The sequence below is a fragment of the Primulina eburnea genome, chromosome 13 (genome assembly GCF_022965805.1).
Source record: "Primulina eburnea isolate SZY01 chromosome 13, ASM2296580v1, whole genome shotgun sequence".
NCBI classification, from domain to species: Eukaryota; Viridiplantae; Streptophyta; class Magnoliopsida; order Lamiales; family Gesneriaceae; genus Primulina; species Primulina eburnea.
The window spans coordinates 27,488,875-27,510,541 of record NC_133113.1 but is presented as its reverse complement, the minus strand read 5'-3'; the positions used below and the strand labels follow the sequence as shown (position 1 = coordinate 27,510,541).

At 35.9% G+C, this 21,667-nt stretch overlaps 3 protein-coding genes across 4 annotated transcripts in view; all 3 read right to left on the bottom strand.

The window, feature by feature from the left end:
- Positions 1–11,174: 11,174 nt before the first annotated feature.
- On the bottom strand, positions 11,175–14,583 carry LOC140809181 (E3 ubiquitin-protein ligase RHF2A-like). Of its 2 annotated transcripts, XM_073166678.1 has the most exons (8): positions 14,294–14,583; positions 13,706–13,837; positions 13,570–13,616; positions 12,868–12,930; positions 12,686–12,788; positions 12,202–12,566; positions 11,996–12,103; positions 11,175–11,772 (listed from the first exon to the last, which is right to left on the bottom strand). In XM_073166678.1, exons 2-8 carry the CDS (start codon positions 13,835–13,837, stop codon positions 11,460–11,462), a joined length of 1,131 nt encoding a protein of 376 aa, XP_073022779.1. In that variant the 5' UTR covers positions 14,294–14,583; the 3' UTR covers positions 11,175–11,459. The 2 variants fall into 2 exon arrangements, with proteins under 2 accessions (XP_073022779.1, XP_073022780.1); XM_073166679.1 differs by lacking the exons at positions 13,570–13,616; positions 14,294–14,583 and having other exon boundaries at positions 13,667–13,837.
- A 291-nt stretch (positions 14,584–14,874) lies between these two features.
- LOC140809183 (strigolactones hydrolase CXE15-like) lies at positions 14,875–16,026 on the bottom strand. Its single transcript, XM_073166680.1, has 2 exons — positions 15,292–16,026; positions 14,875–15,200 (listed from the first exon to the last, which is right to left on the bottom strand). The coding sequence occupies exons 1-2, from the start codon at positions 15,993–15,995 to the stop codon at positions 14,894–14,896; spliced, it is 1,011 nt and encodes a 336-aa protein (XP_073022781.1). The 5' UTR covers positions 15,996–16,026; the 3' UTR covers positions 14,875–14,893.
- A 1,625-nt stretch (positions 16,027–17,651) lies between these two features.
- LOC140808619 (ubiquitin C-terminal hydrolase 12-like) overlaps positions 17,652–21,667 on the bottom strand; it is a 30,079-nt gene continuing 26,063 nt past the window's right edge. Inside the window, exons 23-32 of the mRNA XM_073165738.1 lie at positions 21,414–21,591; positions 21,234–21,332; positions 21,049–21,120; positions 20,748–20,813; positions 19,944–20,009; positions 19,668–19,754; positions 19,425–19,541; positions 19,215–19,289; positions 19,031–19,099; positions 17,652–18,046 (exon numbers count right to left, since the gene is read on the bottom strand). Coding sequence (XP_073021839.1) covers positions 18,020–18,046; positions 19,031–19,099; positions 19,215–19,289; positions 19,425–19,541; positions 19,668–19,754; positions 19,944–20,009; positions 20,748–20,813; positions 21,049–21,120; positions 21,234–21,332; positions 21,414–21,591 — 856 coding nt within the window. The 3' untranslated portion in view covers positions 17,652–18,019. The remainder of the gene's footprint in view (positions 18,047–19,030; positions 19,100–19,214; positions 19,290–19,424; positions 19,542–19,667; positions 19,755–19,943; positions 20,010–20,747; positions 20,814–21,048; positions 21,121–21,233; positions 21,333–21,413; positions 21,592–21,667) is intronic.

The following is a 21,667-nucleotide window of genomic DNA, read 5'->3' as shown; positions in this document are numbered from 1 at the left end:
TTTACTACCAAGATCTTATTCAAGTATACCGATTTGAGGACATCGCCTCAGATGAAAGTATATATGAAGAAGAAGAAGTCTTAAGTCAGGAAGAATATGATGGAACAGAGTCGGAATCTGACTGAAGACGAGGTGTTTCGACACGAAACACATGAAGATCTGTCTGGATTTTTCAGCCAGACAACAATCTCTCATAACATGGTTCAAAGAATCATGAGAGAAAATCCGAGTCTACAGAGATATCAAGGTTTCTCTGCAGGACTGTTAGAAAATTTCTTAGGAAGTCTTGGCCTAAGAAACAGAAAGCATCATCTAATCTATACAGTTTCTAGAAGGGAAATGGCAATCCCGATGGAACTTACAGGAAATAGAATGGAGATGCAGTTAATTCCTTCCGAAGAAATTAAGGAGGAATTACAAAAACTCAAGATAGAAGTAGCAAGGACTATGTCCTGGATTCATATCGGAGCAATCCAAATTATGATAAAGGCTACTTTCAAAGAAGGGATAGATTCACCAATTGATATTGCTATATGCGACAAAAGAATGGGGAATCTACAAGATTCAGTACTGGGAACAATCTCAGGAAACCTCTGTGCAGGAAAAATTGTAGGAGTAATCTATCCAAGGATAGCCTACAACCTGGCAGATCGAGATTTCAGCCGAGCCTTGACATTGCATCAGAACTTCAAGGAAAAAAGGCTGATGAAAGAAGGTAATAGGCCATATTCGATTACCTATCAAATTTCATATGCTCTATCTAATACACATCATTCTGAACTGTTTATTAGAAATGAGTTTATTGAAATCCCTGAGATATTTGGAAAAGTTGCTCAGGCAATTTATCCAGAACGAGTAGAGTTTCCGTTAATACAGGAAATAGATATCCAGATCCAAGACAAACCGATTCTACAGAGGAATCAAAGTCTTAGATTGGAATCAAGAAGACTATCTTTTCAAGGAGATAGAATTACAAGTTACAGATGGGATAAAAAGTCTGTCATAGAAATCCAATAGGAGCTAAAAAGTTTTTCTACAATAGTAAAACTTAGATGCCCAGAAGGGTGGAAAGAAGTTGAAATAGTATTTGATATTACGAAACAAAGGAATCAATTTCTTTGTAATACCATATACTATTTGGAACAACCTACGATAGGAACTTACCAAGGACTGATTAATATCGGAGAATTGGAAGTCCATATCCAAGGGATTCCAGGTAAAGAATCAGAACGTCTGATTCTTGGATTAGAGTTTCTCGAGGAACACAAACCTTGAAAACGTCTAGAGTATGGAATGGAGTTTATGGCAGAAGATAAAATGTGGAAAATCCAATGACCACAAGTCCATTCTCCATATACATTCCAATAGGGATGTTATATGAACAATATAAGGCAGAATACTTTGCTGCTTATATTGATTCAGGGGCTGGAATCTGCACAGCAAAAAGAGGAATCTTTCCAAATAATTTGGAAGAAGAGTTATCAAAGATTGCTGGAAGAGATTTTTCCAGAAGAATCTTAATCTTATGTAAAGGGATTAAGATGACTGAAATTATGATTGGCGGTGCAGGACAAACACCTTGGTACAAGGTAAAGACACCACCAATTTATTTTCATGATACAGGAGCTGACATATTGTTAGGAAATAATTTCCTACAAATGTTCAAGTCCTATACACAAGAAAATGAGACTAGAAGATTAGTGTTCACAACACTATGTGCTCACAAAATCATAGTCCAGAGACTTCGAGAGGCTTTTTACAGAAAATTGCCGATCCAGTTTCGCAGCAAGCGTGGTGATTCAGGACAACTTCTGAACCCAAAAATGAAAGATGCAAGACGGTTTGGAGAAACAATGCTCCAGTTAAGAGCAGATCAAGTACTCCAACCAGAAGATATAGAATGCCTTAAGATAACTCTACAAACAAATGAAGTAGAGTTTGAAGCTAAGGTATCATTAGAAGATGTCAAGAAAAGGATCAAAGAAAACTACAATGAAGATCCCTTGGCATGGTGGGACAGAAATCAACTCAAGGCTTGCCTTAAGATCAAGGAAGGCAAATAGTATGAATTTGTCCGGTGTAAACCCATCCCAATGAACATCATTGATCAAAGGGCTATGCAGATTATAATCAAGGAACATTTGGAACTTGGTTTGATCAAAGCAGGTATGTCACCATATAGCAGTCCAGGTTTTCTGGTAAGAAATCATGGTGAGATTAAACGAGGTAAACTCAGATTAGTTATTAATTATCAAGAAATTAATAAAATTCTGGAGTTTGATGGGTATTTTATACCAAGCAGAGAACATCTAATCAGTTGCATACGCAATGCAAAGATATTCTCTAAATTTGATTGTAAGTCCGGATTTTATTAGATTCGGATGGAGGAAGGAAGCAAGAAATTCACAGCTTTCTCCACACCTCAAGGACATTATATTTGGGAAGTGTTACCAATGGGATTGGCAAATTCACCACAGATATTTCAAAGAAAAATAGATAATCTTTTTAAAGATTATTTTAAGTTTATGTTTGTTTCTATTGATGATGTTTTAATAGCATCCAAAGATATGAATGAACATATTAAACATTTGGAGATTTTCTCTAATGTTTGCAAGAAAGAAGGTCTGGTTTTATCTAAAAAGAAATCAGTCATTGCTACAAGAAAGATTGAATTCCTTGGAATTGAAATCGATAAGTCAGGAATAATTCTGCAAGAGCACATAATGGAGAAAGTGCAGAATTTTCCAGAAAGTCTCAAAGACAAGAAACAACTTCAAAGTTTTTTAGGAGTTGTTAATTTTGCTGGGATGTTTATTAAAAACCTAGCAAAACACAGGAAAGTGTTCAGTCCATTGTTGAAAAAAGATGCTAGATTTATATGGACAGACGAACACACAAAAGGACTGATCCATTTAAAGGAGGTTTGCAAAAATCTTCCGAAAATGGCTATTCCTCAAGATGAAGATGATCTGGTATTATATACTGATGCCAGTGATCATTGATGGACAGCAGTTCTTACGAAGCTCACCCCAGAAGGAGAACAAACATGCAGATATTGTAGTGGGTTATTCTCAGATGCAGAAGCCATAAGATGACATATCAACGAAAAGGAATTTTATGCAGTAAAAAGGGCTTTTGAAAAATGGCCATTATTTTTACTGGCAAAGAAATTTACTTTGAAAGTTGATAATACACAAGTGAAAGCTTTTTTAAGGAATAGAATTGAGTCTAAACCTGAGAAAGCTAGATTATTACTATGGCAAGCACTATGTCAAAATTATATTTTTGATATTGTGATAATTAAATCTCATGAAAATATTCTTACAGATTTTTTAACAAGAGATGGACAGCATTGACATAGATGCTATTATCAAGATGCAGAGGCATTTGAGGGAACACCTTGAAATGCTTCAAAACGAGTTTAACAAGCTAGTCGTAAACGCAGAAGTTGCGGGAAGACTACAACAAGTCGATAAGAGAGTTGTCTCTGATCGAATTACAGGATGTTTACAGGCATATACTCAGTTATGGTCTGTAATACAAAGGCCTATCCTTCAGGGCATTGAGAAGCCATTGGTTTCCCAGATGGAGAGTTTTCGAGTACAGGACTCTATACCTGTAGCGGGGGATTCAAATACCCCTTGCACAAGTGTTAAGTCGGGATCATCACCAGATGAGTCGGCCAAAACAAAAATTGAGACTCTTGATCCTTATCTTGAGTCTTCAAGTCAACCCTTCACCTCGGGGATTGAAGAGGGAGAGATCAACCTTAGGCCTCGTATTGACAAAGGCAAAACTAAGGTTGATACTAATGAAAGTGTAATTTCTCCATTTCAGGTTTATCAGCAGAATTGGGAGAAATCGAAAACACGTATTGGCATTAACCCAGCTACAAACAGGGTTGATGTTTCAGGAAAATATCTAAGGATATGGATGAAACAAAATTCATATCCAAAGGAGGTTAAAGCATGGTATGAATTCGGGACTCTTGCCTCAGTTTATACAACATCACCCAGCTTTCCGGAAATATCAGGTCTACCAAAATGGATCCAGGAAGCTGTTCACGAGACTTGGGCAAACAATGATTATTTGTCCAGAGGAGATGTTTTGGAGCTATACTTCTTTAGTGCAGCACCAGAACCTGCAGGAAAAGGCTCCCATGAAGCCTTTCATTTCATCAAGCTAAGGAGGCCAGATTTAAATATTCAAAAATTTATCAAAGATCCTCCAACAGAAGAAACACCCCTGGTTGCTTCAATTTCTGAAGATGATATGTCTACCAGAAGAGCTTGGGGTTTATGGGTCTGTCTCACTGAGATGGATAAAGTCAAGTTTCCGTTCAAATTTTATAACCATTAAGTGAACGGATCATTCCTGTTAAATACCATGACAGGAAAAACAACAAGTTTTGCAGAAGATTTATTTGAGAAAAAGAGAAATCTTTTGTGGAACAGCAAGCTGCCGGCAAGTAAAGAAACTCGTCGGAAATTCTGTAATATGGCACATGTAGGAAGATGGTCTGAAAACATCTGTCCAGAATGCCAGAACCAGAAGGAACCGGAATTCGGTAAAGGATTCAAACCGAGATCTGATCGGAAACACTTTACCGATACAAGCACAAGTAGGGATGGACCACATTCACGTTTTCCTCGAGGACAGCGAAAGCCAAAGATTCCTCGACAAAAGTAATAGTGGACATGTGACTCACCCACTAACCAAGAAAAGAAGGACCACCATGTGAAAAAGCATGTGAGTGGAATTCAAGGACCACCAATAATCGGTGGAAAAAGACACAAGAGCATTGGATACCAAATTAAAAAGGAATCCAATAAAGAAAAACATGACAACTGGACCCAAATTACAAATATAAATAAAGGACGAATTGGAACCAGTTAAAAAACCAGAATCAAAACTTGAAAATGTATCGTGCATATTTGAAAGTTTTGAAAAGGAGATTAACACACAAGAGGAAACAAGCTGAAGCTCTGAAATCTATAATCCAAATGTACCAAGAAGATGGAAAAGAGATCTCAGCTGATATTTTCCAAACTCATCGCCAATGGTATCTTCAAGAGATAAAAGAAGATGAGAAACTGATGTCTAGATTAATAATCTAGAAAAAGACAGGTCATGAAGGGACCACTCAACCACTATATGGTCCCCAAGCAAGCTGTAAAGGCTTATGAAGATTTGAAGTCCGAGTTTCAAATCCGAAGGAGCCTTCTATAAATAAGGATGCAGAAGTAAGATGAAGGCATCGATCAACCTCTTCATTTTTCTTCAACTCATTTATAATATTTCTTTCAAGTTTATGAGTGTAGTGAGTTCAGCTACTATTAGTAGCTAAACAAGTTTCTCCTCCTCTACAGGAGGTTACTATGTAATAAATAAATGTTTGTGTTTGAATAAAAGAGATCTTTGCTCTTAGCCCCTCTCATGTATTATTTCAAAATTTTATTTTATACTGTACACTCTAAGGTAGGAAACGAATTAGAGTTGTGCCAAGTGCTGCTGAAGGAATCTATGTCAGTAACCATCGGTTGCGATCGCGTGGTTGGGCTGTGAGGAGCAGTCTGTAAAATACGGTGGATATAACCCGGCGGTACTCCGGTCAAAAAGGTATAAGATTTAATTTATTTTACGGAAGCATGATGGGCCATTATCTAAAAGAAAAAATCAATTAATTAAATATAAAGTTGAAGGGTAATTTTGGAAACTAGGTAGTGGAAACAAACTTTTGAAGATTCGGGTACTGAAACGTAAGTCACCCCTACTATAACATGTTTTTTGTTTAATTTTGCACATCTGATCTTAGGATTGGATTTTTGAAGTCACGCTTCAAACATGTTTTTTTATATATATGTTCATTAATATATATATATATATATATATATATATATATATATATATATATATATATATATATATATATTTATATATATATATATATATATTAATGAACATATATATAAAATATATGTTTGCGAAATATACTGATCTTACATGTATTGTATCCAGAGTATAATTTTTTTAGCATTTGTGTTAGATGTGTAGATGCAATATAAATATTTCATGTCATTCATATTTTGTTGTTAAGATGCATGTGAAATTGTATAACTCCATGTTAGATTATTTCATATATGTATTATTTAATTGTATGTTAAATCTACAGATTGTATATAGATAAATGCACTTTGTAAACTGGTTTTACCCCATACTACATATATCAAGATATTGATCTTACGTATATTATTATTAGCGAATTTTTTTTAAAGATAAATAATGTATGTTATAAATATTGTTTAAAACACTAACAATAAAATTTAGTTCTAAATCAACAATTCTACTGTCAATTTATTGTAAGCTAAAATGGATTGCAACGATAGAACTTGTATGTATCGTAGATTGGAGAATGTGTTCTTAACCCAAGAGTATTGTACCAGTGTAGAGTCATTCGTTGCGTTGGCGTTGAGTCATCTAGAGTGCTGCTTATTAAATAGCAATGTGCATTGCTCGTGCAATCGCAAGAAATATCAAAACAAAGTTTATTTACATGATGATACCTTTAAAGTACACTTAGGACGGTATGGATTTGTACTTGAATATTATTACTGTTGTTATTTTCATGGGGAGAAATATGTTCGTCCATCATATGTCTTGAAGCCTCGTCTTCTTCGTACCGTGTTTTGAGCGTTCTTAGGAAACCACAAATGATTACACCTTCTGATTTTGCTGGTCTCGATTATAATTTCCAAGAAAATTTTATTTTCATGGAAAATTTGGAATAGGAAAATGTGAACTTTGATGAGAAAAACCAACCATCAAACCAGGTTGACAAGGCTCCAGAAAGTTCAAATAGCTACATGAAATTATTGTATGAGGTGATCAAATCAGCCGAGAAGGAGATATAGGATGGAAATCCATACGGTCACTCTTTGTTGTCTGTTTTGGCGAGGTTATTAAAGATAAAACATGAGCATAATATGTCTGAAAAGAATTACAATGACATGTATTAATTAATGTCAGAGTTATATCCTGCAGATAACAACGTTCCTGATAGTTTTTACGCTACAAAGAAACTTATTAAAGAACTCGAACTCCCGTTCGAGAAGATTGATATTTGTAACAATAATTGCATGATTTATTGGGGTGCAGACGATGCTTTGAATGAGTGTAAGATATGTGAACATCCGCGATATAAACCTAGTAGGCGTAGATCTCAAAATGCAAAGAAGCAAATTCCGTACAAGAAGATATATTACTTTCCAATCACTCCTCGGCTACAAAGGTTATATACTTCAACTGCTACAACCACTCATATGCGGTGTCACCACAACCACCATTTTGATGGTGAAAACAATGACCCACCCATCTGATTAACCAACGTGGCGTCATTTTGACGGTATACATCCATCTTTTGCATCAAAAATTCGAAATGTCATATTAGCTAGGACTATCATTGCTAAACGAAGCGACGGCTGACTTAGTAACAGCTTCAAAAACCGTCGCAAACGAAATTAGCAACGGTTTTGACCGTCACAACCCTTTTTTTGTAGTATATTAATGACCTTATATTTCATGCACACCATGCACACCGTGGATAATAATATTTATAGAGTGCACAATAATTGCACTGCTAGTACCCAAAATATACATAGATATAAGTTCATTTCTTCAGCTTCCTAAAGAAACACATGATCAAATTCAAATTGGAATAGAGAGCAGACAACTTCATCCGCATAGATAAATGGAATCTACAAGAGATCTGCATGAGTTTTGAGTTTGACTGAGAGAAATATGGGGAGCAAGTGTAGTAGATTCCCTATGTTTTTCCAAATATTCGGCTTGAACTTGTTGAATGATGGTTTCAACATCAATTTGAGCCGTTGAGCTACCGGCTGTGTTATTCTCAGTCATCTCAGTTTCAGCATGAGCAGAGGCTGAAATTTTCTTTGTTGCAGCTTTATCTTCCTGGACAACAGCTTGATTATTTTAGTAGTGTCCCGAATTTCCTCAGAAGCGACTGGAACTGTCTTAGAGGCTGGCTTCTTAGCGATCTAACTTTCTCATTTTTAATCGTCGAAAGTTGAAAATCCCGCCTCTTGACTTTCACCATCATGGACAGTGTAACGTACCGTACTTTTTACTACTAAAATTTGTGGAAGAATTAAAAATTTTCTTAAATAAAAACGTGAGCATTCAAACTTCGATAAAATGAACTGTACGTCTCAACAAAGATCTAAAATAGAGTTTGACAAAAGTATTTGAACATTTTCATAAAAAATTGAAAACATGGCGGTCATCGGGTTTAGCCTCTTGCTCAGTCCAAGCCTGCTCCTTGGTCCCCACCTCCTGTCTCCTCATAAACATCCTCACCTGCATCGATAAAGTCTAGTGAGTCTAAAGACTCAACACGTATAAACTGAAAGTAACAAATACTACATAATAAGATCACATGCAACTTCAAAATAGGACATACGTACTTTAAACTTGAACTTGCAAGATAAAACTTGAACATACGTACAAATATACTTAGACGGGCCATAAACCTTTCTTAAACATGCTTGCATACTTGAACATACTTAAACATACATAGCTTCATCATTTTTGCGTAGAGGTATGTTTCAAAGCAAGTGACCCACAACATAATTCGCCTGATCAGACTAAACCACAGTACTGGGCCGACAGGGACGTATCCACTGCCACATACACGAGATCCCCGTTCATAATTTAACGGGCGGATTGGTCCCCGTTCATAATTTAACGCTTTCCAATCCTGATCTAAACCCGTTCATAATTTAACGGGGTGGATAGGTCATCGGACACGTTCACCGACTTCCAAACCCATTCATAATTTGGTCACAAGACATTTAGCATATCTCAAAAACTTGAAATATTTTCTTTTTGCATGTCAACATACTTACTTGGCGTTGAGGGATTCGTTGGATCTCGATTGGGGTCGCTGCTGCAACATACTAATCATGAACTCAACACTTAACTTGCATAACTTAGACGTAGGTATTCGTGCTTACGTTCAAGCTCAATCTTTTCCTTAGGACGCTCTAAATTCCCGTGACTTGACTTTGTTAAACATTGCACTAAACCATGACATGAAATCCCAATTAATCCCTAAGAAAATTTCCAAAGACTGGAGTACATGGACCCCGTTCCTCCGGGTCCGGGTCCGTGTAGGTACTGTATCTGCATACTCGAAGAAAAGGGAGGACACGGATCCCATGCCTAGGTCCGTGCAAGGGTCCGTGTAGACTCGGTAAAAAGATACTTCGGAAGAAATAAGAGCACGGACCCCGTGCCCGAGTCCGTCTAGGGGTCCGGGTAGGCTCGGTAAAAGTAACCCAAGAAAAATCGTGTACTCAAAACTTATTTCTCCTAACTCTATCATCCCGATCATAACACGACACCTCGAGACCCATCCTAGAATGTTAGAGCACTCGTTCAACTCAAACGAACGCCCCAAAACAACGACGTCCAACTTACAACACAATTCAATTCATGAACATGAACTTTGACGACAAAACGGTTATATACGACTATTCATTCTCCCAAGTGCCTAACGACACGAAACGAAATGCCAATAACCATCCCAACATCAATAATAATATACCTATATGCAGCAACGATCACCCGTCGATCCCCAACGAAGTCTGCAACAATAAAACTCAAGAACACATCAATACATAATTTTCTGAAAACGTAGTTTGAGCAGTTCCACGAAAAACGTAATAACTCACTCAATTTTTATCCAAATATTTCGAATTTATTGTCAAATCGAAGGTATCAAAAAATTCTACAATATTCGTGTTGAAAGTTTTCTCAGAATAACGACCGAAAAATCGCAGTATTTAAAAAGACAGTAAAAACGAGTTTCAGATCTAAAAATTATTTCAAAACTAATCCAAGCCATTTTCTGCTCAAACGACGAACGTCAAACATAAAATTTTACGTATAAAAATAACACGACACATATTATGACGAGATCGATGCAGAAATAACAGAATATATGTGCCTTTGATGATTAGAAATACCGAAACGGCGATATCGAATCGGAGATGGCGTGAGGATTGATCCGGGACGATCGTGGCACTAAATCTCGCAACGAAGTTAAAAAAAAGCGGCTGGAAATTTCGAAGGAGATGGGCGGCTGATACTCTCACCAAGAACCCTAAGTTTTGCCTATCAAAAAAAATCTGATACTCTCACCAAGTTCCAACCTCCAATGTCCAAGAAGTAACACTTCATTTTATTGCTCCAAATTGCATGACTTCCAGTATCATGGCGATAGCGATGACGAAGTACACAACAGAGGCCGTACCTTCTGTGAGGTGAGACAGGCCATCGCCTTAGGGCTCGGTCTTCACAGGGGCCCAAAAAAAATCACAAGTCTCATGTTGTTGAGGCATGCACCTAAATATATAGTATGTGCAATGGACATTTTAAAAAAAAATGAACATTGATCCATTGAAAATATGATTAAATATGATGATTGTCTTCATTGTGGATTTAATCAAATTATGTAGATCTCAAACAATAAAGTTACATGGCTCATTAATTAAATTTTTAAAAATTTTGTATGCATAAAATGGTAATATTTATCCAATATATTTATTATTTTATCTTGTGTCAACCCATGTGTTAAACTTTTATACTTTATTTGTAGATTATTTGGACTCTTTTCTTGAATATATGTAGTTTGACCCATTTAAAAAATAAAACACAAAAAAGTGTGATATTTATCTATTTTATATATCTTTATTTTCTATTTTCTTGAATAAAATATTATATTTATTATTTAAAACAAATCATATATTTTTATAATATTGGTTCATTATATTTATCATTTTGTTATTTTGATAATTTATATTGATAAATTTCAATTTTGGCAACATATCTTACAATTTTTACCAATTTCAATCTTTTTTTAATATAATTGTTTATATGATACTGCATTACGTTAGAGCTATGTTGATGTTGTGGCGCACGAAGAAAAAAAATCGCAAAGAGATAAATATATAACTTGTAAATTATATTTTCTTTATATCTATTGTTTGGTTATTTTTAATTTGCAAAATGATCTTTAAGGTTATTTATCACAACAAGAATTTTTTGAACATGTTCCCTCAGGCCCTGTGAACCACATGTACGGCTCTGAGTTCACCTGATGAGCAAATTAAATACCACAAGATCAAACAACGACCAGAAAAAAATAAAAGTTCAGTAAAAACAAGAATCATATGACTTCGATCCATATATAGGTTAAGAAAATTCGAAATAACAATAAGCATCACAAGCTTATATTATGCCACAACTCGAGCACTTGATGGGATGAAGCCACATTTGCATGGTGGTCGTCATGCGTGTTTACCAATACAAAGAAGCTGCCTGATGAATCTTACCAGCAACAGGAGTACATTGAATTTGAGCTATATTGGAATCATAATTTAGCTTGAAGCAGAACTAGCAGCACAAGGAGCTTGAGTGCTGTTATCATTAACAGAAAGGCCAGCATTTGTCTCTATAATCAGCTGTTTAGTAGGATTTGCACTCGAGCTATCCACTGTACCACCTGATTTACTAGCTATGTTGGTTCTATCTTCTTCTCGTATTTCAAGATGATCCATGAGTCGAGATGCAGGAGCAATACTGTGGTCAACCTCTCTAAGAACTTCAGTGCTGGAACAAGAGGCTGAAATATTGCGAGTGAACAATTTCTCCTTCCATCCTCGTGTGCTCCTAGTTAAAGATTCTTTGTACCTAGAAACGGAATAAAGCCATTCCAAGTAAAGGTCCCTAATAAAGTCGGACATAGATTGAACCCATGTGTAATGTTCACTCCACTGCCTTCTTGTTGCTTGTATTTTAATATTTTTCTACTTTAAGCTAAGCTGGAGTACTACAAAAGGGAACATAGAAGAATTTTTATATTTAGAACTCAAGGGGGTATAAAATCAAGAACAATGTCTAATTCTTCACGTACTTCATGGACCATGCACTAACACGAGATTTCAGAGACTCCGAGAATGACTGGAAATCTGATGATCCAACTCTCTCTTGGCCACTCGGGGAAGTCTGGGTAGGAGATCTCCTGTAAGACAAAATAATATAGTGAACCACCAAAAGTGTGAATTGTGATCACTTTAAAGGTTTAATGACTCAATTAAATGAAGGAAAACAACAATATACCAATTGGTAGAGGATACTCCATGTTGATTTGCAGCAGCAATCGATCCTCGGGTAGATGATGGACCTGTAATAAGCTGCATAGAATCTTCTCCAATAGAAAGTAATGAAGAATTCGAGGCAACTATCCTTACTACAGGGGGTGTACTAGAACCATCTCTCTCATTGACAGAAGAAGCAACCATTGTGGCAGAAGGTCCATTAGGATGAGTGGAAAACAACAAAAAATGTGGATGACCTTGAGCAGATGTCCTACTCCTCCGACCTTCAATCCTAGCAAGCTGACGAGCCCTGCCCATGGCAGCAGAAGTGGCTAAGTGTTGAATAATACGCTCTTCAAATTCAGAATCACTCGCACTTATTGGCAACTACACCAGATGTTCAAGAAAATGTTATGTTAACACGGCTGAATCTATTTTTGAACTGAAGGCGCTAATTAGAATAGTTAAAATACGAGCAGATTGGAAAGTCCATCGACATGTTGCACCTCAAAGTCTCTCAGGGTTGGATGATGAAATATAGAGGTGGTATTTCTAGGTCGGTTTGTTCGCAATTTCCTCTCATGCTCCACAGCATCAAGCAATTCCTGGCTGCAAAACAAGCATACAAGAACACTTTACAAATAAAAATTCTGGAATGATACAGAATTTCAAAGGGAAATCCATGTACCTGCTGGGATCATTCAAGCTGATATGTTGCAAGCACATTGGGCACTGGGAGCTTCTCTGGCACCTACAGATATATTTACATACAAATGATTGACATTGTCCAACATCCATCATGTGGTACAGCTTGATGAGAGATGCCCCTAAATAATTCAATTGGTAGTGGACCAAGCAAACATTAAGATTGCATTTGGATTGATGCCTAATCCATTGGTTTGTTTGGGCTAATCCACTTGGTGATGAATTTCAAATTCCAAATAATTATTTTTTGAGACATTATGGTGGATTTCAAACACAAGTAATGGAGTTATTTTAAATCATCTCCTCAAATACTTTTTCAAATCTAAATCCTTCAATCCAAACACAACCTAAATGAATCTTGATATGGGACATGGGGAAGTTTATTTTAGCAAACAAAGAGGTAAATACTACGCAAAAAGTCCTGTGTGTGTGTGTAGCTGAAGGCACAACATAACTAGATTATCATTCTATTCTAATTTCTTCCAGGCACTATGCAACGATGGAAACTTGACAATGTCACCAAATTCAATTGGTTGCATATAGCAAGGCCGCACATGAATGTAATATCAATGTGGGCTTAGAATTTGGTAGAAAACGGAAATATCGCATATAGCTTTTCGTGGGTGTGAAAAATCAAATATAATGTCAGGGAAAAGTTGTATGAATCGCAAGTTGATTTTTGTACCATTCAAGAATGCACTGAAGATGAAACTCATGCTTACAACTTGTCATCTGCGGAAAAAAAAAAAAAAAAAAAAAATTATTTCACAACAGGCCAATACCAATCAACAACGCCTGGAGTTTATAAGCCTTGTACATACTGTCGAAGGATCACTATCACAAAAATCGTCGAGGCATATGCTGCAAGAATCATCAAATGCTTCTTGAATCCCACCATCCACAAAAGCTGCAGCTGATGTCAACTGATTCTCTGAGTTATTTGGCTCTTCCATCTGCCAGAGACATGTAAATCTTTATCGCATTATGCAGAGTTCAAGCACGACTATCAACTGAGCAGCAACATGCACAATATTATCCTTGCATAGTTTACCAAATCGATATCATTTCTAAAGATAGAAATAATGCGTAATAGTGAGCAAAACTCTTTTTAAAAAGAAAGACCTTACATTAAACTTTTTACTTCATTTTCCTTCTCCCATTCATAAATTTTTAACCAGAATCTGTTAATAAATTCAAGACATGCCTCTGGTCTTTCAAACAAAAAATATATTTATAAAATCTCAACAAAATAAAGCCTCATTTGAATGAGTCATAATTAAAAGCACAGAAAAGATTGGATTGTATATACAGCACACACAAGCGAGAATGTTAATTACCAAAAACAAACACATAAAATTTAGTCTACAGCCCATTAAAATTCAGAATCGGAAAACATAAACAAAAATGACCTCGAAAAGACTCTTCAATTCAAATACAATCGAGAAAGATGATAAATCCACCACCAGATCGGAGTAATTAAAGAACTGGTTCGATTACACGCAGAGTCAAAAGATAGGAGAAAAAGCAGGAGACAAGATCACATTTTGATGCGAGAATTTGGGTTAAGAGCCGGAAATAGTACAGTGGACTTCCCTTTTTTGTTGGTTTATGGAGAAATTTTTTCTCTCCTATTCCTCTTTTTCTCGTCTTTTTTGGTTCCTTTTTCTTTTTTTTACCTTTTTTTTATGAAGAAAAGGAACTACACATGCTAGATAAATTTTGTTGTTGCCTATTCCACTTCAGATATTGATGGGCTTGGTAGGTATCTCCCCACTTATATATTAAAAATAATACTAATATTAACAATAACCACAATCCCAATTCAAAGTTTCATTTTTTCACAAGAAAATGTTGATAAATTTCATGTTGTTTTTAATCCAAAGCAATGGCGCATGTCTTGTGAACTCGTATGAAAAAAGTGAGATACATGTTGAAAACTCCAAGAGCAAAAGCAACATCTACTTTATTTTACTTGAAGTTCACCAAAAGCAATGAAAATACGAATGTATTTAGGCAGAATATTCCAGTATGAATTTGTTGATTCGCAGCATTAATTGTTTGGAAGGTTGAGAATCTGGATCAAGAGTGAAGAAGCCATGCTGCTGCCCTTCAAACTCCTCATATTCAATCCTTTTCCCCCATGTTTTCAGTTTATCTGCATATTCTTGAGCTCTGTCTTTGAGTAGGTCGGATCCACCAACCACAACCAGAATCGGGTCAAGCTCCATTTCTTCAAGATTCGGGCTAACGGGTCCAAATGGGTTCACAAGTGGATGATCCGTAGTCTCTCCTACTGGTATTGACAGCCTCCAAAACCTTATGTAATATGAAATCATAGGCACAAAATATATCATTTTAGAAATAATATATATTTTTTAAATGAAACTTGGAAATTACTTGAAGAAACCTGTCAATAAGCTCTAAATTCAAGGTCGCTTCCTTTGGGCCCTCAGCTTCAAACATTGTCCTCACAGTTCCACCAAAGAACGGAGCCAAATACACGTAACCCCTCACTCGTACCGGAGCCAACTCAGCCGATCCCGCTCGAAGCTGAACCGCCAGGTTATGGGCTATGTTCCCGCCAGCGGAGTCACCCGAAATGAATACGCGGCTGAAGTCAGTCACGTCAGTCAGCCATTTATCCGGCTCCTCGGTCGTGGCCTGTCCTTGAAGCCACTTAACAGCTGCGTAGCCGTCCTCAATGGCTGCCGGAAGCCGATTCTCTGGAGCCAGCCGATAGTCGGGGGAGATGACCACGGCTTGGAGTTCCGAGGCGAGCTTGAAACAGTAGTTTTGGCAGTTGGGCCACGTCCTGGAGCCGATGCAGAAGCCACCTCCGTGAATGTAGTAGAAGATCGGGAGCTCGATGGAGAGTGGCGAAGCCGGCTTGTAAAGCCGGAGCTGAAGGCTGTGGGTGGAGTCGAAGGTAACATCTTTCCACAGTACAGACCCGTCATCGTTTACAGGTACTTCAAAGCTTGGCTTGTTTGAGCGCCAAATCGAGCCGTCGCGGTACACTCGGAGAACTCCGCGGCAGTCGTCCACCTCATGCGGATGTGGAGAAGTGGTGGAGTCGGCGTCGGCGCTGTCCTTGACAATTGTGGGAGCCATTAATGTTGTGTGTATCAGTGCATGTATGTGTATCACTATGGAAAGAAGAAAGAAATTATATACATAAACAAAAACCTTACGTGAGATTAGTAAGATTTCGGTTAAATCTAAATAATCGATTGAATCGAGCTAATTTGAAAAATTAGTTTGGTTATTTTGGAAATTCGATTTTTAAATTAAAAAAATTCGGTTATATCGATTCGGTTCGGTTCAGTTATGATTTTCAAAATTTTGAAATCGGTTAACCGAATTAACCGATATAATAAATATTATTATTTAATAATTTTTTTATTTATCAATTTTTATAAATATTTTAATTTTAAATTTAAAATCGATATAATATATATGTTTTTATGAATTTGTGTAAAATGTAGTATTAAAAAAAATTCCATATATATATATATATATATATATATATATATATATATATATATATATATATATATAGATAAACAAAAATTAGATTATATAATACACTTGAAAAAGAATTAGAGGAAAAGTTTTATTTATGGTTTTGGGTGTATCTTGAGACGGCATGCTTGTCTTTCTTTTTGGTTTTATGGAAAAGATCGTTTGAGAAATTAAAATACAATTGTTTATTTATCACACACAATCTACCAATCAATTTACAAAAATCAAACGAGGAGCCATTCAATGTAAGATCAAATTACTAGGGTCAATTCATTTATCAATTTTGTTATTTTTTTATTATAAATATATGTAGAATTGATTGGTTTCAAAAATAAAAATATGTAACACCGTCTAAAAAATTGCTCTTTTAATTTGATAAGTAAATATTTTTCCCCATGCACATATATTTTAATTTGTATGACGTCATATGATAAAATGTTACCTGGTATTTAGGTTGGATGACTCTTCGGTAGGACAAAATATTTCAACCGAAGCCGACGCAATAAATAATATTTTGTTTGTCATGTAGCGATGACTGACGACTGATATTCAATTAAAATGAAACTTCACCACGTTGAATTCAACACCAACTCCATCATAAGTGTGAGTTAGGTTCACGTTAATGATTACAATAATTCAAATTTAATATGGACTAAAAATTGTGTTGTGGGTCGTTAAAAAAAAAAATTGTGTTGGTACAATATTCTTTTACTGTTATTAGAGTAATTGATATATAATAACTTTTGGAGTTTAATCAATTAATATTTAAATTATTTAGAAGTTATATCAACCTTATAATTTTTTAGGGATAACCTTTTATTAGATTATTTTGTTATAATGATTTTTTTTTCCTTTTAATTATTTTACTTAGTTTAGTGAGCAATTATTTTGTGGATTATCATGGGTTGGAATAATCAATGTAGTAGGGATATGTTGGATATTTTAAATTTTTACATTTTGTTTATTTTTAGCGTATAGTTATTTAAGTATTATTATGAGATAAAATAATTACTAGAGTAAGAATATTTCGGATATTTAAAAGTAGTCAATGGATCATGATATGAAATTTAAGGTAATTTACACCCTTCAACTTCAAGATTATTTGTCTAGACAGTATAAATGACGTTCATAATGTTTTTAAATTTGTGATTCTATGAAAATTAAATTCTCACCGTCATAAAAAGAGAATTTAGACCCAAAAAAATAGTGCACGACATAGAATTAACAAAACAACTAATCAATCACTCATCAAATGAATCATATGAAAATACCAGAATTATCGACAGAAGATGCATCAAAGAAATCTTCCTTTCATCCCCCTGTAACAATTCATGAGAATTTTCTTTGAAAATGTACGTACCAACACTACAAAATTTGATGACAAGAAATGAAAATTCTGGCGAACCCCTTTCTGTAACAATTACAATCCAATTTTCTTTTTATCACAGGCGTTTGTATTAATGAAAATGACACTGGCTTCAACAGGGCTTACAGTACTTGAATCCAACGGCATTTAATAGTTCAATTCTTTTTCTCTGCCAATTCATTTTCCGGAAAAGAATCGCATGCCTACGTATAAGACTGGTTGACACCACATTTCTATTTATACATCTTCACAGGCTTCTCAGATGAAGGAGGTCCTGCAAGAATAGGTGACCTCGAGTATTAGTTTCTCATATGTACCAACAGACCGGGTTTTTATATGAAACTCATGGCCTGGAAAAGATCATCAGTAGGCAATTTTTAAATCGTGTGATTTGGTTCACAAGTATATTATCGTTATATAGAGGAGAGATGGGTTTTAATTTATAATTGTGATCTATTTCCATAGTCAACTGAGCTCTTAAATTGCACGTCTACTCTTCAAACTAGAGGCCAGGTGGATTTTAACATCTTCTATAATATCGCACTCTTGAATTTGGGGGGCAGATGGACTTTAACCTCCAGTGTACTCTATTTTTCAGAAGTTTATAATCTGTTGCAGGGCAGGTCATAGAGTTATCTTATAATTCAAGAAATATAAGGAGATTGTCGGTTTATGTCGCACTGTTCATATGCAAAAGCTCTTGATCCCATGGCTTCTAATACAACTGTACAAGGGTGACAAAAATCTCATGTAGCTGACCACAAACGCTTCTTCAAAGGCCTGCAAACCTCACTCTTGGGTTTTTTGTAATCTCTGGTCAGTATGAGCTCATCTAAGAGGAATGAGAATTATTAGCTAACTAAAAACTGATCTCGGTTACAGTCTAGAAGTAACCAAATACATATATCGGGTATCCAGTTTCGTTTAATTAAAAGGTAAAATGACTTGTGCATGGATTAATGATTTGAATTGGAGAAAGGATTTGAAAGACAATTTCAAATGTCACCTATGTTGGTGTATTTAAAATAAATACACCACAATTGCTATTGAAATTGCATAATTTGATATAGATTGGATTTGAACTTCAATTTTTTTGTCAACCGAGCAAGTCAAATAATTTGAGATCAATATTCTCGAATCTATCTTCCAAGCACAACCTAAAATATTTTCTAGCAATATTTTTACATGGTGATAAACAATGAACAAAAAAAGTAAAAGACTGCTACTATTCAAGAATATATGGCCAGAATAATGATACCTGGTCTTTCACCAGAGGTAAGTGCTCCAACCCAAGATGCCGCTCACAGTAAACACTACTGTCACAATTCTGTACGATCCAAACATTCAAAACATGAAATGTTGTTATTAACCTGTGATGTAAGTGCATCAGCAAGTCTCTTTAATAATGTACAACATCGAGAGAGAGCAAGAGTGAGAATGACCTGGAAACGACTGAACAAAATGTCTGAATCCTGGAGGTATTCTGCCCGACCGTCAGACACAAAAGCAAACTTCCACTGCCAAAAACATGCAAGTGGACAGAAAGTGAGAGTGTAGCAACTGGAGGAAAAGAGAGAGTAACAAGTGTACTCACTCAATGCCAGGTAAAAAATCCACTTGTAGAATTAAGACTAGGTTTGAGCCTAGTATACCTTAGATAATTCATCATCTGGTACATTTAACTTCTTCTGAACATGAATTTTGACATGAGATAAAACTTCATTCTCGTGAATGACCAACAAAAATGGCACACCAAAGTTATGGATTTGCTGTTAGAAAAAAGTTCGATGCTATTGTAAATGAAAAGAAGAGGTGGAACAAGTGCAATTCCATGGATTGTACTCTAAAATATGTTTATATTGATCCTCCTCAAACTGAATTAGGACAAATTTCACCATTTGTTTCTCAACTTCCACGGATTTGAAGTGGTATACACGAATCAAGCAATCAAGTGGACCGAGACTTTTCTCTTCTTCACAAATCTGCAACAAGAAATTTCAATGTGGGACTTGTTGACAATGAAGATGAAGCCACTTTAAAAGGCAAGTAACTTTTATAGTCTATAAAAGATTCCAATTATTTGCTGCATGCACAACCTAAAAAATGAAAGCACTTATGAGCACTTCATGCACACACACACACACACACAGAAGGGGAGCAAGAGAGAGAACCTCCTCTGCTCGTAATGTCCCATAATTGTCATTTATGCTCTCTATGCTTTCATTGACTGCAAAGATCTGCAAAGTGATGTTACAGCAACTTTAACTTAAGATCGCATTGTTAGATATATGACTTTCCCAAGAAACAAAACAAAGAACAAGAATATTAAAGGAAACTGAAAAGGCAAAAAAATTAAGAAGATTTAACATCCCACTCCCTCCACCAGCGAGAGCTCTAAAATGAAGTAATTTCAGCCACAAGATACAATGACTAGAAGTGATGTAAGAACAGACAGCCATAAGAAAACCTCTTGCATCTTTCTGGGTCAGTGGCTCCTGTCATCTGATAAGTGTAGGACGTATACAAGCTCTAGACACTTCAAACAAGGCAGGAATTCAGATGCTTTTGCAGAAAAAGGTATTTTGTTCTCAAAGTGCAGGATTGAGTTTTTAAAAGGATGGGGAAATAGGGAACATGTGACTCAAACATGGATAAAACCAGGGAAAAATTCCTCAACAAGACATAGTTGCCTGGACAGTTACACATTACAAAAGTTATCAGGAATATCATGTTTGTCTTGTCCTACATTTGCAAATTTTCTTGTGTCCTTGTAACACACCAATCCAATTTTACATTGTACTTCTCAACTTTTTACAATGTTTGTATTCCATGAGCGGTCCATGCTTTCTACATATACTTGATTGAGTTCAACCATTTAAGTTGAATTGGTACAAAGATGACTTTCCTACTGTGTTTTGATCTTAGCATATAAACAGGAAGAACAAATACACAGAAATGAATCGAGAATGGAAGACCTTGTAGATCTTGTGCATGAACACTTCTATCAATCTTAGCTCTGCATTTGGATGAGATAACTCAACCTGCTCCATATCATGCCAGAAAAATCACATGAAGATATGTTAAGCAAAATAATAAGTTGATCCAACTAAGGACAAAAAGTAAACATTCAAAATACTTGAAAGATATATCCCCCACCCACACCACACACACACATACATATATGTATGTATGTACTATGTACGCATGTATGTGTATGTGCCGCTAGGGTATACTTTTCTCTGTGTTAATGATCCTAACAACAGTCCCAAGGCTTACCGCCGTCCTAAGATAATAAAGAATATCACCCACAGTGCTTTCCTTTGGCAGTCTCAAACTGTAAATATCCATCTAGAAATGAAAAAGGGAGATGGTCTTCGTTAAACATAAAATAAAAAATGAGTAGGTTTTGTGCATGAGTGCATTTGACATGCGTATGCAACCAGAGTCCAATTCATACTCACGTCGTTCGCTGCATGAAAGAAAGCTATTTTAAGAGTTCTTAGACCTTGTACTTCCGGCATACACATATCCAATATTTCATAATACAATATATCAGAAATCTGCAAAAAAGAACGGTCTTTGTCAATGTTTCAAGGCCCTTACCAAATTTACTCTGACCATCAGGATAGTTTGTCACTTACGTGATTGTCATTGAGCAGCATCTCTAACAAGTTATCAACTCCACGATACTTTACGTGATAAGGTTTTGGCAGCTGAGTGGACAAATCTTGTGATGTAAGCCGGATTTTGGATGGATCATTTACTCCAAGACGCTGAGCTACGCTTCCTACAACTTCATCATATGTATCAAGCCTTGATCTACAAATTCAATTAATGCAAACGGCGCACAGAAAATACCCACATTAGCATGACCTTTGAAGGTAAAAAAAAAACA